This window comes from Pseudophryne corroboree, chromosome 1 (genome assembly GCF_028390025.1).
Source record: "Pseudophryne corroboree isolate aPseCor3 chromosome 1, aPseCor3.hap2, whole genome shotgun sequence".
Lineage (NCBI taxonomy): Eukaryota > Metazoa > Chordata > Amphibia > Anura > Myobatrachidae > Pseudophryne > Pseudophryne corroboree.
The window spans coordinates 522,993,096-523,007,210 of NC_086444.1; the positions used below are offsets into that span (position 1 = coordinate 522,993,096).

Genomic DNA, 14,115 nt, shown 5'->3' on the forward strand with positions numbered 1-14,115 from the left:
TCACTCTGCACTGGCTTTAATGAGGTTGCTAACAGTGTTTGCTAGCAGGCAAGCAAGCAGAAAGCATGGGGAGGGGAGCTACAATGTTACATTGCAATGCAAATAATGGAAAGTGCCGATTGTGTTCCTAAAAGTAACTACAGATGTAAATACATCAACAATACAAGATGATTTACTTATTTATTAAGTCTCATGGATTCAGTTTGTTTGGTTTACAAATTGCTAGATTTTAGTGTTTGAGGTTGCTTTATTTTTATTAACCCTTAATAACCAATTGGATATTTATTAAGCTAGAAAAATAATAGTTGATTAGTTGCCATTTGAAATTTCTTACTAAATAACTCAGTGAGTGTAGTATAAAGTGAGACTGAAAAAAAAATTATTTTTGCAATGTGTGCTGGAAAAAGTAGACAAACAATAATGCAGCCGCAAAAAATAAATAGTAGTCAATCAACAACAAAACTAATGTAAAATTATTATGGTCAATCAGCAAAATAATTCATGCTCATTTTGCCAATGGCCAGATATATTACAGAAACCCTATTGTATATGTATATTTATAAGTGTTACTGCTTTGTTTCTATATATAAATGTTATTTTTGACCTCTAATATTCATAATGACCTAAGTAGTAACAAATATATATATATTTAGTTATGAGGCAGCTAGAACGTACCGTGCACTTGTTTGGTTTCTCTCCAGAATGGACCCGCATGTGAATGAGAAGTTTATAACGAGCATTAAAGGGCTTGTATCTTCGAGGACAACCTGCCCAAAAGCAAGCAAAGTCCTCTCCTTTCCTCTGATCTATATGAACCTTTTCTATGTGCCGTACAAGCTCCTCCTGGTGATCATATAGAGCGCTGCAATCAATCCACCGGCAACAGTGCTTACCATTAAAATCATCTATTTCTCCCTCCTCTTCTAGTAAAGGAACCTGACCAGGAGGTGGGAGTGACAGCTGGTGGGAATGATTTAACAAGTCATGTTGATGCATATGTTGATGGGCATGGTAAGGTGGTGGTGGACCTTGATGAGGAGGAGCTGTAAGAGGAAGGGGAGTTTCAGAAGTCATGCCACCTGGAAATTCATCCACCCTTTCACTTTTTAAAACTCCCATTGTCTGCCCTTCATTTAGCCCACTGCTATGCCGAACCACCATATTGTTCATAGCATCAGCCTGCAAGCTATTTTGTTCCAGCTGTTGCATACGCTGATATTCTGCTGTCACATTCTCAGGAATAGATACATTATCATTGATGGCAAGAAGACTTCTCTGAGAGTTTGACCCAATACATGTTGGAGGGATACAGCTCCCCCTGACCCCTAAAAAATGGCCATAAACTTCAGGTTGAGGCGAGATATTAGCTGGAGAAGCTCTTGAACCATTTATATAGGCAACTAATGAAGTTGGTGAAGTGCGAATGATTGTATTAAAGTCTATTCCTATACCATCAGATAACGGAGACAATGAAAGTGCTCTTTTTTTTGATCGTGCTGAATGAGATCTTGGAGAAGAATGTCTAGGACTAGGATAAGGCGAACAGTTGTTCTCTATGCCAAACAGATATGAGGGCAATGAGTTGTTGACACTATTACTGGACATAGAAGTTCCGGGTGGAATACTAAGTAGATCTCCTGGCTCACTACTGTTTTGAGAACCATGATTAGAAGGATGAAATCTATATCCATAAGACCATTCCTGTTTAACACTCATTGTAGAATGACTCTCCGACAGGCTTAAAGTTGTAGAGGCAAGAGACTCACGGGACATAAGAGACCTGAATGAAAAAAGGAAAGAAAAATATATATTTAAGGCTTTTGTCACATAATAAACCTATCAAAACATATAACAAATCTAGTTTCTCATTCAGACTGTATATTGTTTGAGCTCTGTTAAATGGCAAAGTGTTAGTTTCTCATGGATCACAATACCTATTAAATTAGAACAACTGTCAGAAAGAACATTTCTACACAATGTGTGCTTGCTCATAAATTACTATTAATTAATCAATCAATCATGTTGTATAAATCCTCACACTATACAAACAATCCAAAAAGTGTTGGTGTAACCCCTTCAGGATTTTTGTACCAAAAGTGTTATGTACTGTTTTAACTGTTTCAATTGTAAATAAATAGTGTTCCAACTTTTTTTTTTTTTTTAATCAAGTAAATTTTTTATTGAAAATTTTTTCATTTGGTTACATAAGTGTGGTAAAAGAGAGAAAAGCAGTAAAGAAAAGAAAAGGAAGAAGGCAACAGTTCAAAACATACAATTTACAATACAATGCATTGTGCTGATCAGTAGGTATTACATTGATTTACATTGTAAATTAAAACATAAGGCTTGTGGTGCTTGAAATGAGAGGGTTGTGCTCGGAGCGCTCGGACCGGTCATTAAGACATTGTCGTCGCTACTTGCTTAGTATACGTGAGTAAAGGGGAGGTCACAATTACAAGTATAGGGTTGTGTGTGTCCACCGTATCTGCCTATCACCGGGCTACGTCAATTCCGCACTCGGCCGCACCAAAGTCCATCTATCCCACTTACGGTGAAACTTGGACACAGAGTTGCGGGATAAGTACATTAGCCTTTCATGCCCTATGACCAAGGTTACCAGGGCTCTCCACTCCGATACTCTGGGAGGGGTCTCTGCAAACCAGGAGCGTGCAATGATGACCTTGGCAAGTGTGATCAGACACAGGACATACTGATATGTGAGCAATGAATGGGTTTCTTCCAGGTCCACCCCGAAGAGGCAGGCTCTGGGATTAATTTGGGGAAGAGATGGGTCAGTAGTTAATATGTCAGACCAAACCCAAGTCCAAAATTCATAGACTTTCGGACAATTCCATAACAGATGCCAAAAACCAGCATCTGCCATCCGACATTTGGGGCATAAAGTGTCAGGTCTTAAACCAGCTCGTTGGAGAAGTAGAGGAGTTCGATAAACCCTGTGTAGGATAAAGAGATGCACCTGTTGATATCTAATGCAAGGAGTGGTAGACCTGGCGGAGCCCAGTATTTGTAGCCATTGTTCGTCTGACAGGGGGCCTATATCATCTTCCCAGCTCAGCCTAAGCGGATCTAAAGAGGCAGGTAGGGTTCTATTGTTTAGTGAGGCATATATTGTTGAAATTTTACCTGTGGAGGGTAAGCGTTGCAGCATAAGTTTAACTGGAGAAGGGGAGATGGAAGGGGCCGTTTTGAACTGGGTCTGTATGGCGTGTCTTAGTTGGAAGTATCTAAATAGGGCTGTGTTTGGGAGCTCGAATTCAGCCTGCAGTTGCGCAAATGATTTAAGATAACCATCCACATATAATTGCCCTAGGGAGGTCACCCCACTTTTTATCCAAATATTGTCTGTTGACAGCTTCTGAAGTTCCATATACGAACTATTAAACCATAAGGGTGAATCTGTTTCTAGGTCGGCCCAGTCATAGAGGTTGTGTACTTGTTTCCAGACCAACAGAGCCTGTCGCAGGATAGGAGGAAGACCCGTCACTGACATTCCCGAAAGCAAGAAAAGGAAGGGGGTGAAGGGGGGTCCAACCCAGTCTGTCAAATATCCCTGTAGGGTCGAGCCACCCACTCCTGTGATCCAGCCGGAGAGGTGCACCAGCTGTGCTGCCAGATAATACAGCCTGAGATTAGGCAGGCTCGCCCCCCCAGTGAGTTTGGTCCTACAAAGTTTTTTTATAGCTATCCTCGCCGGTTTATGACCCCAGATAAAGGAAGATATGAGACTGTCAATGTTAGCAAATATTTTTTTAGGGAGGTAGATGGGGGAGTGTTGCAGGACATATAGGTACTTAGGCTGGATGGACATCTTAAAGAGATTGATGCGTCCCAATACTGTCAGTGGTAGTGCCTTCCATGTGTGGATCTTACTTTTAAAAAGGGCTGTGATAGGGTCTATGTTCCACTTGGCATATTCTGATGCTGGCCCCGTGACCCAAACACCCAAGTATTTAAATTTCAGAGTCCATTGCAGTGAGTGTGACGTGCATATCCCCTCCGGGATATGTCCTGAAATGGGAAAAATAAAGGATTTGTCCCAGTTTATACATAAGCCAGAGTATTCCCCAAATTCATTAATTGTGTGAAGCATAGCCCGGAGTGAGGCATCTGGGTCCTTAAGGAACAGCAACATATCGTCGGCATACAGTGAAATCTTATCCACCGTGGAGCCGGCTGCCAGTCCCTGAATATTCGGGTTGTCCCTTATCATACAAGCCAGTGGTTCTATAGCCAATGCAAACAGGGCCGGGGACAACGGGCAACCCTGTCGTGTGCCCCTGGCCAAAGAGAATGAGGACGAGGTATACCCATTAACAGAGACACGGGCTGCTGGAGAGGAGTACAGTAATCGAACCCACCCGATGAACACAGGGCCCAGGCCAAACCCGTGTAATACCTGCCAAAGGTAGGACCACTCAACCGAGTCGAAGGCCTTGGCGGCGTCGAGAGACACCACCACTGCCCCCGAACCCAGCAAGCCATCCCCCTGCAGGTGATAGAACAGCTTCCGTAGGTTTTGCATAGTGGACCTTCCCGGCATGAAGCCCGTCTGGTCCTGATGTATAATAGACCCGATGACCGCGTTCAGACGGATGGCAAGCATCTTTGCAAGAATTTTAACATCTGTGGACAGTAGTGAAATAGGGCGGTAGAAATCGGGAGCCCTGGGATCCTTCCCCGGTTTGGGCAGCACTATAATAGTGGCTTCAGACATGGACGGGGGAAGTTCACCAATTTCAAACAAGGTATTAAATAAATCTAATAAATAAGGACTGAAGTGGGAGTTAAATTTTTTATATATCTCCACTGGGAGGCCATCCCCACCAGGTGCCTTGGAAGAAGGGAGTGACGACACAGCGCACTCCACCTCCTCCAGGGTGAAAGGAGCCTCAAGTGCTTCAAGCGCCTCCCGCGATAAATTGGGCAAATTCACCCGCGAGAGGTAGGAGTGCAGTTGCTCGTCGGTGTGGGAGACTCCTGACGAGTATAGTTTGGAATAAAAATTTTTAAATACCCCTGCTATGTCTTTCCCCGAGTAGCAGAGACTGCCATCCCCATCGGCTATACACTGAACAGTGCGAGAATGGGTTTCATCCCTGGCCAGGAAAGCCAGGCAACTGCCCCCCAGTTCCGCCTGAAAGTACTGCCTGTGACTGGAGAACAGCAGCCTACGCTTGGATTTATCAAAGAGGTAATCGGCCCACCCTCCCTGTGCGTGCAGCCACGCCTCCCGATCTGACCGGGAATGTGATTCTATGTATACAGATTCCAAATCACGGCAGGCCTGTTCGAGTCTCGCTTCCTCCCTCCTGTTAAACGACTTGATGCCGGCTATTCTTTTAATAAAGGTACCTCTAATATATGCTTTGTATGCATCATGTCGGACAGTGGGGGAGGAGTCTGGGGGGTTGCAATCAAGGAAGACTTTCCAGTCCGAGAGAAGGTCGGAGCCCTCTCCCATTAAATTCAACCAAAATGGGTGCAGTTTCCACTGACTGCTGCCCCTATCGTGCGTCATAGACAGCTTTAGTAAAACCGGTGAGTGGTCCGATATACCCCCGGACAAATATGTTAGTTCAGAAATTCTAGGCGATAATGTCGGGGAAATAAGGCACAAGTCTATCCGTGACAGTGTGTTATGGGTAGCGGAGTGACAGGAATAGTGCGCTATAGTAGGGTTTCGCACTCTCCAGATATCCATCCAGCCAAGCTCAGCAACAATTCTTGCAAAAGGGGTCGGGGCAGGGGGGAGGGAGGTGGAGTCGCGAGACTCCCGCCAGCGGTCTATAGACAAGTCCATGACGTTGTTGAAGTCACCCACACTAATAACCGGTGTGTCAGGGGATTGGGCTATAAAGTCAGCTGCCTTACGTAGAACTTCACTGTTATAGGGGGGGGGGAATGTATATAGCCATGATATGATACAGTGCATGATGTATGACAGCACGTAAAAACACATAACGACCCTGAGGGTCAATGCTGCTATGCTCCAGGTGAAAGTTTACCGATTTTTTAACCAATATCGATACCCCTCTGGCGCTGGAGGAGAACGTGGAGTGGTAGGCCCACCCAACCCACGGTCTTTTAATGGCCATGACTTTACTACCATACAGATGAGTCTCAGAGAGGCATGCTATGTCAACTCTGTACTTTTGAAGTTGTTTCAGGACAAGTGAGCGTTTAATTTTATCATTTAAACCACGGACATTCCATCCCATCAGTCTAATCGTGTCCCTCCCCGTGGCGTCTGTATTAGATCCCATATCGTAGAGCGCTGTGAATGGGCACAAGGAGATAAGTCGTGGGAGACGGAAGGAGTATAGTATGTGAGGTAGGGTACCCAGTGAATCGTATCATAATAAAACCATACTCCCTAACTTGGAAAACCCGATTAGGACTGAAAGGCCGAGGCCGAGCATACTCCAAATGTGACATCTGAAATACCATACATTTCCATAGCGTTAGAGCACCATGATCAGTTGCAGAAGGAAAAAAAAGGGAGGAAAGAATAAAGAAAAGGAAAGTAACAACAACAATAAAACATCCCATCCCGCACCCACCCTGTATGACCAATAAGCAACCTAGTGTCATACCTATACCCTAACAAAACTAAATTAAACTAGCTGGGTACAGAACAAACCAGCTGGGAGAACAGAACTGTGGGACTAGATCCCTAAGCTATCTACAGCAGGGAACTCCCGCACATAGAGCTTAGCAGGTGTAGTGGCCCGATGCTAAAAAAAGGAAAAACCCCAGAGAAGTAAGTGACATGCATCAGCCCATAGGGGTAGAGACAATAGAAACCATACGGTTTACGCTATAATAGTTACCCACGCCAACTACATATGACCAATACGAGTTCATTCAGGAGCTGGAGGTCTGTGTTCCAGCCAGGATTCCACATCTTTCGGGTTTGAGAAAAAGTGCGTGGCGTCGTTGTATATAACCCTCAGACGAGCCGGAAACAACATCGAGTATTGGATATTCCGATCCCGGAGTTTGCGTTTGACAAGAGAGAATTGGGCACGGGATTTCTGGACTTCAATGGCAAAGTCTGGGAAAATTGAGATCGTGTGGTTGTCGAACATCAGCGGGCCCTGGAGACGAGCCAGACGAAGTATAGTGTCTCTGTCTTTAAAGTGAAGAAGACGAGCAATGAACGTTCGAGCAGGAGCGCCTGGTGGAGGAGGACGAGACGGAAGACGATGTGCTCGTTCTACCGCAAATTGTGGGCTGAAGGCTTCACGTGTAAACATCTTAATCAGCCAGTCTTCAAAGAATTTCTCCGGGGCTGTTCCCTCTGCCCTCTCAGGTAGCCCAACCAGGCGGACATTGTTCCGGCGGAGTCTGCCTTCTATATCGGATAGCTTAGCGTGAGCCGATGATAGTTGTGTGGAAAGATCGTCCATCTTAGTTTTAAGTGGATAGGTGGTGTCCTCCAGGTCCGAAATGCGGTGCTCAGTCTCACTCACTCTTTCACGAATCTTTTGGAGATCCTGACGGAGTAGAGAAACATCTATCTGGACACGTTCAATTTTATCAGAGACTCGTTGCTCTGAGGCAGCAATAGCCTGTATTATTTGCTGCGTGGAGTGCGTCGAGTCGTTTAAGGCTGGGTCCTCGCCTTCAGAGCGCGGAGATTGAGGGTTACGAGCCGCGTTGGAAGTGGATTGGGAAGAGGAGGATTCCCTCGCATATTTTTGTAATTTCGCGGCTGCACCTGTCTTCCCCATTGTAATGTCCAGTATATTGCACAGGAGGCTTGTAGAGTAGGATTACAAGTGTGGAGGAATATGGAGATTGAGCCGTAGCAGCGCACTCCCAAGTGGCCCAGACACAGGATCAATGTGATGATCACAGCTTTCACGTGTAGCGGGTAGGGGGGTCAGGGAGGTCGGTGTTTTATATAGAGATGTCAGCACGTTGTATTTAGGCAGAGGTATAGAGGCGTAAGCGTGTGCAAATTGGGGTGTAGTGCCCTGTATTACTCCCAGCATGCGCACCATCCAGGCAAGGAATTAGTGCAGGAATGGGCAGGTAGATATATGCATAGAAATGTGGGTGTCGGAGTGGTATATCCTATCTAGCTTCCAGAGGGGAGTATTGTCCAGGTAGGAGAATATTGCAGGGAGCACTGCAGGGAAGGTGTACCTGCCGTGAGCCACAGGAGCTGATGATCTGCCGCTTAGCCTGTAGTGTTCTCCTGCGGTGGCTTGTGGAGTGCAGGCCGCGCCGTGTCTCCCCGCAGCGGTGAAGAAGGCCTCTCTCCAAGGTGCAGCACGTGGGACGCAGCCCGGAGTCAGCGTCGGCCCCGGAGAGCGCCGACCCGGAAGCGCCGCGGATTCCCTGTGTCAGGAGAGCGAATAGCGGAGGGACAGCCGTAGGACGTCCAGGCACCGTGGCGGCAAACAGGAGGTACGCGGCCGGGGAGCGGAGGGCAGAGTGTCAGGCAGGTGTCTCGCCCCACGCTGGCAAGATGGCCGCCGCAAGCAGCTCTGAGACAGCACCCGCAGTATCTTCCGTCAAACGGCTGTTATATTGGTCCGAGGGGACCGGCAGGTAGTTCCAGCGATGCACCAGCAGTTAGGGCTGAAGTAGAGTCACTTTTTATGTAGATAGCATCGGGCTAAAACGGATTAATGTAGGAGTTTGTGCGGGAGCTTAAAAGCTATGCTCCTACTCCATGCTGTGCCAAGCCACGCCCCCTAGTGTTCCAACTTATTGATATTTTATACAATGGTAATCAGCAAGTGAAGAGAGGCTGATTATATGGAACTGGCAATAAAGAAATTCATAAAAACTTTATGAACTCAAGATAAATCATAAAGTTGATGAAATATGAGATTAAGGTGGTAAAGTATTTTAATCATGAAATCTTAAGAACATAGAGGGTTATTCAGTACGGATTGCAGTTTCTGCTAAAAAGCAGACTCTGCATTCCATTCTTTCACATGCTGGGAGCCGTCCATCGCAAGGCAAAGCCACCCAGCATGCAGAATGGCCTGCCAGCAGTCGCAGCAACTGTGGACGACACCCTGCAGCCGCAGCTAGGCTGCATATGAAGGAGGCCCGCCGCCATATTTTAGATCGGAGCAGCTGCGTGTGACGTCACCCAGAAAGCGTCGCAGCCCATCCCCCGTTTTCCCCGCAGCACCCCAGCAATGCTCCTGACAGACAGAGGCGTTTGATTAAATTGCATTTGGTGGCTGCGCATGTGCAGGATGGTACCTGCGCGTGGACACTGCTGCCACCGCTGGGGTTATTGCGGCGTATCAATGAGACCTGAATAACCCCCATAGTTCACTACATACTAGATATAAATAGGGCCGGAAAAAAAAGGGGTGGGGGGGTGTTTGGCGCTGCATCTCCAGGCCCTCCCATGAAAATGGGCCCACAGTAGACTGACAGTATAGACAGGAAAAAAACTGCAGTGCTGTCCTCCTAGGCCCCACCCATACAAAAACTTCTTGGCCTGCCAGCCCACACACCCAGCGCATGGCTATTAAGTATAGACTAAAGTGGTACCAAAAATGGGGTGGTATTCAGTATGGCGGCTGTTGGGATCCCGTCGCTCAGTATACTGGTGCCGGAATCCCGACACCCGGCATACCGACAACTATTCTCCCTCTTGGGGGTCCACGACCCCCCTGGAAGGAGAACAAATAGCATGGCGCACATATTGCACCACCGTGCCCACAGCGTGGCAAGCGCAGCGAGCCTGCAAGGGGCTCATTTGCGCTCGCCCAGCTGCCGGTATGCCAGTTGTCGGGATCCCGGCGCTGGTATGCTGGCCGCCGGGATTCCGGCCACCGGCATACCATTCTATACCCACCAAAATGCTGTAAGGCTTTGGCAGTTTAGCTGTACACTGCATTATACTGCAGTAACCAGCTGCACCTAGTCTTCTAGTTACACAATCACTTATAATAATGTTTCTGTGATTAAACAGCAGTGTTTCTTCAGAATTGCAAAACTTGTTTCTTACACTTAAGAGCAAGTAATGGCAGTCATTTATATTGTCTGTATAGACATAAACAAACAATAATTGTATGTTGCTTCATGAAGAGCAGAAATGTAAAATGTCTACTATTCGCTCTTTCATTATCTGCAGCTGGATGTCATGTTATGAGGGAGTTATGCTGGCTACACACTATCCAGCAATCAGGCTAATCAGCCAATTGTCATCTACTCAGTCAAATAATCTCATACAGTACACCCAGGGCAGATTATCGTTCCATAAGCAGTCAGACCGGATGGACATTTATCATACATGAAATGCTATAGTGCAAATACTGAAATATGTATGCATCACACTGTATATAGGGAGAAATTTACTCCATTTATAAACCATCAACTGTTTGACAAGGTCTAGGACAGTTAATTGTTTAGACATGAACTATAAATTTGCTAGTGTGTACACTACTAATAAGATGTTCTCAATATTATTTTATCACTGAGAAAACCATAAAGTTGGTCAGATCATGAGTGAAATTGTATGGATTTGCTAGAGCAGGGGTGGGGAACCTTTTTTCTACCAAGGGCCATTTGGATATTTATAAAATCCTTCGGGTGCCATACGAAAATTATCAACTTAAAAATTAGCCTGCCCCCCAGTAGTTATTCTCCCAGTAGTTATGCCCCTTAGTGGTACTGGGTGCGCGCATTTGCGCAACAAAAAATGGGTGTAGCCAATTAAAATGGGATGTGATACACATATGCCCCCAATAGTGCAGTGCCAGATACACATATGCCAGTGCAGTGCCAAATACACATATGCCAGTGCAGTGCCAAATACAAAGATGCCGCCACAGTGCCAGATACACAAATGTACCACAGTGCCAGATACACAAATGCCCCACTGTGCCAGATACACATTGCCCCACAGTGCCAGATACACATTGCCCCACAGTGCCAGATACACAAATGTTCCACAGTGCCAGATACACAAATGCCCCACAGTGCCAGATACACAAATGCCCCACAGTGCCAGATACACATTGCCCCACAGTGCCAGATACAAATGCCCCACAGTGCCAGATACACATTGCCCCACAGTGCTAGATACACAAATGCCCCACAGTGCCAGATACACAAATGCCCCACAGTGCCAGATACACATTGCCCTACAGTTCCAGATATACATTTCCCCAAACATCTCCCCCACCCCCCTTTGCTGCTCACCACTGCTGTATGTCAGGGGAGGGGAGGAGAGCACAGCGTGCACCTCTCCTGCCCCTTAGTGCTCCGTCTGGCGGTGGTGTGTTAGGGGTCAGGGCAGGAAGGAGAGCGCTGCTATGTTGGGCGGCGTCGGAGTGTAGGACCTCAAACCAGCCACCGTTTTGCGAGCCAATCAGAGCTCGTGCATTGGCAGTGGCAGCTCCGGTCCGCAAGCTCTGATTGGCTCACGAACCGGTGGCTGGTTTGAGATCGTACCTACTGCTGCCTCCAGACATTGCTGCGCTCTCCTCCCTGCCCTGACAGCTGAGACATGCCGATGCTGGACTGAGGGGCGGCGTGTCTCTCTGTCATACAGCAGCGGGTGGGCCGGAACAAACGGCTTTGCGGGTCTTATACGGCCCACGGGCCGGAGGCTCCCCACCCCTGTGCTAGAGCTTTAGCTAAGTCAAAGTATGCATGTATATACAGTATGTATATTTGAATGTTTGTTTTTCAGTCTCCTACATGCCATGACATATCTGGACCAAACTTGGTACATATACCCTTCATTATCCAGCTTAAACTACAGTTGGGGTTTCAAATAAAAAAAACAGGGCCTGAATCTCGAAAATGCATATAGAAAATGTATTGGTCTATTTCTGTGTCTGTGACATCATGCTGATATGTCATAATGGTAGAAACTGCCTACATCAGGACTTTGCTGCTGCCCTTTCTCATACTCCTCCAGAGACCAGGCAACTCATAGCTCACCAGCAGTGGACGACATCACTGGAAAGGCTACTCACATAAGGTTAGTGACTTGAATGATTAACGAGAGTCAGAGGAAAATTTTAATTATTGTCAGTTACATAAATTCTTCATAATCCTACTTAAAATACTGTCAGGGATTCAACTAAAAAAATCCCCCCCTTTTTAGCCATCTCTCTCTCGTATATATATATGTCAAAGTACTTTATGTATATATGTATGTATGTTTGTATGTATGTATGTATGTATGTATGTATGCATGTATGAATCAGTGACGTGTGGTGAGGTAGGTGAGGTAGAGCCTTTCCTGTCGTACTAATGTATCACTAAATAAAGTACATGAAAAATACAAATAATATATTAGGAATATCTTCCTTGTATTATTCTAATAATTTTTATAGTCATTTTATAGTCTGGAGTAAAAAGTCTATGGCAGGCGAGGCAGTGCCTCACCTGTTTACCTTTTCCGCACATCTCTGATCAAAACCCAACACATTTCTAGCAGTATATACTGCCACATTGCTGTGTATAATCCCCACATGAACCCTTTGGCTCATATATTGTAAATCTGGCTCTGGAACTAGCAAGTGCCTCCTCAGCCATTTATCTCACCGAACGTCCCTGGCCGGAGGTGCAGTTGTGACTAACTGGTCTGTTTACTAAGCTTTGGATGGAGATAAAGTGGACGGAGATAAAGTCCCAACCAATCAGTTCCTAACTGCCATTTTTCAAACACAGCCTGTAACATGGCAGTTAGGAGCCGATTGGCTGGGACTTTATCTCCATCAACTTTATTTCCATCCAAGGCTTAGTAAATAGACCCCTAAGGACCTGATTTGAATTTGTATGCAAACCCGATGGTTTATGTACAAATCCGACGATATGGGTATGCGCACGTGCAAGTGCAGAATGGGTCCTGCGAGATCCTCCATTTTGAAATAGACCCCTAAGGACCTGATTTGAATTTGTATGCAAACCCGATGGTTTATGTACAAATCCGACGATATGGGTATGCGCACGTGCAAGTGCAGAATGGGTCCTGCGAGATCCTCCATTTTGAAAGCATGCTGAGCCCATGGTCTGCGTCATTGGACGCAGACTTCCTGGACCTGGCTGGCCAGTTCCAATGTCGAGTTTGAGTAAGCTTCGGCTTACGCAGATTGGCCGACTGCTGCGACCATAGATTGTCTATATGGTAATCTGATGCTGCATCCTCGGACGCAGCACTAATGATCTGAGATACTGGCCGGAGGCATCTATTTCCTACAGATGCCTCCTCCTGCATTTGTATTTTATTTGTACCGTATTGCACAGCTGCTTACCTGCTGCTGTACAATACAGTACAAATCAGAATAAAGTCCTAAAATAAATAAGACTGAATTGCTCATAGTTGTGTATGCTCGGCTAATGAGCAGGCACAGTGCTAAAACTCACAAGAGGAAAGTTGTGTTCAGTACTAGTGGATTCATACTTTTGAAAAAAGGGTGTGGGGTGGTATATGAGAAATAGCCTGTGTCGAAATTGTTGGAAAACAAAGAATAAAGGCCCTCATTCTGAGTTGTTCGCTCGCTAGCTGCTTTTAGCAGCCGTGCAAACGCTAAGCCGCCGCCCTCTGGGAGTGTATCTTAGCTTAGCAGAAGTGCAAACAAAAGGATAGCACAGCTGCTACAAAATAATTTTGTGCAGCTTCAGAGTAGCTCCAGACTTACTCCTAGCTAGCGATCACTACAGACTATTTAGTTCCTGTTTTGACGTCACGAACACGCCCTGCGTTTGGCCAGCCATGCCTGCGTTGCCCCAGGAACGCCTGCATTTGTATCTGACACGCCTGTGTTTTTCCACACACTCCCCGAAAACGGTAGTTACCTCCCAGAAACACCCACTTCCTGTCAATCACTCTGCGGCCAGCAGTGCGACTGAAAAGCGTCGCTAGACCTTGTGTGAAACTGCATCAGCTTTTGTGAAAGTACGTCGTGCGTGCGCATTGCGCCCCATACACATGCGCAGAAGTGCAGGTTTTTTGCCTGATTGGTGCGCTGCGAATGAAAGCAGCTAGCGATCAACTCGGAATGACCACCAAAATACTGATATATAAAATACTGATATAAAGCAGTATTGATTTAAACTAAAATCACATGCAGGAGTGGGTTTAGATGCAGGCAAGCAGAG

At 46.1% G+C, this 14,115-nt stretch overlaps 1 protein-coding gene across 3 annotated transcripts in view; it reads right to left on the minus strand.

Annotated features, from left to right (window-relative positions):
- GLIS3 (GLIS family zinc finger 3) overlaps positions 1 to 14,115 on the minus strand; it is an 800,422-nt gene that overhangs the window by 418,748 nt on the left and 367,559 nt on the right. For all 3 annotated transcript variants that reach the window (XM_063913972.1, XM_063913970.1, XM_063913969.1), the window contains one exon: positions 676 to 1,780. In XM_063913972.1, the coding sequence (XP_063770042.1) occupies positions 676 to 1,780 (1,105 nt within the window). The remainder of the gene's footprint in view (positions 1 to 675; positions 1,781 to 14,115) is intronic.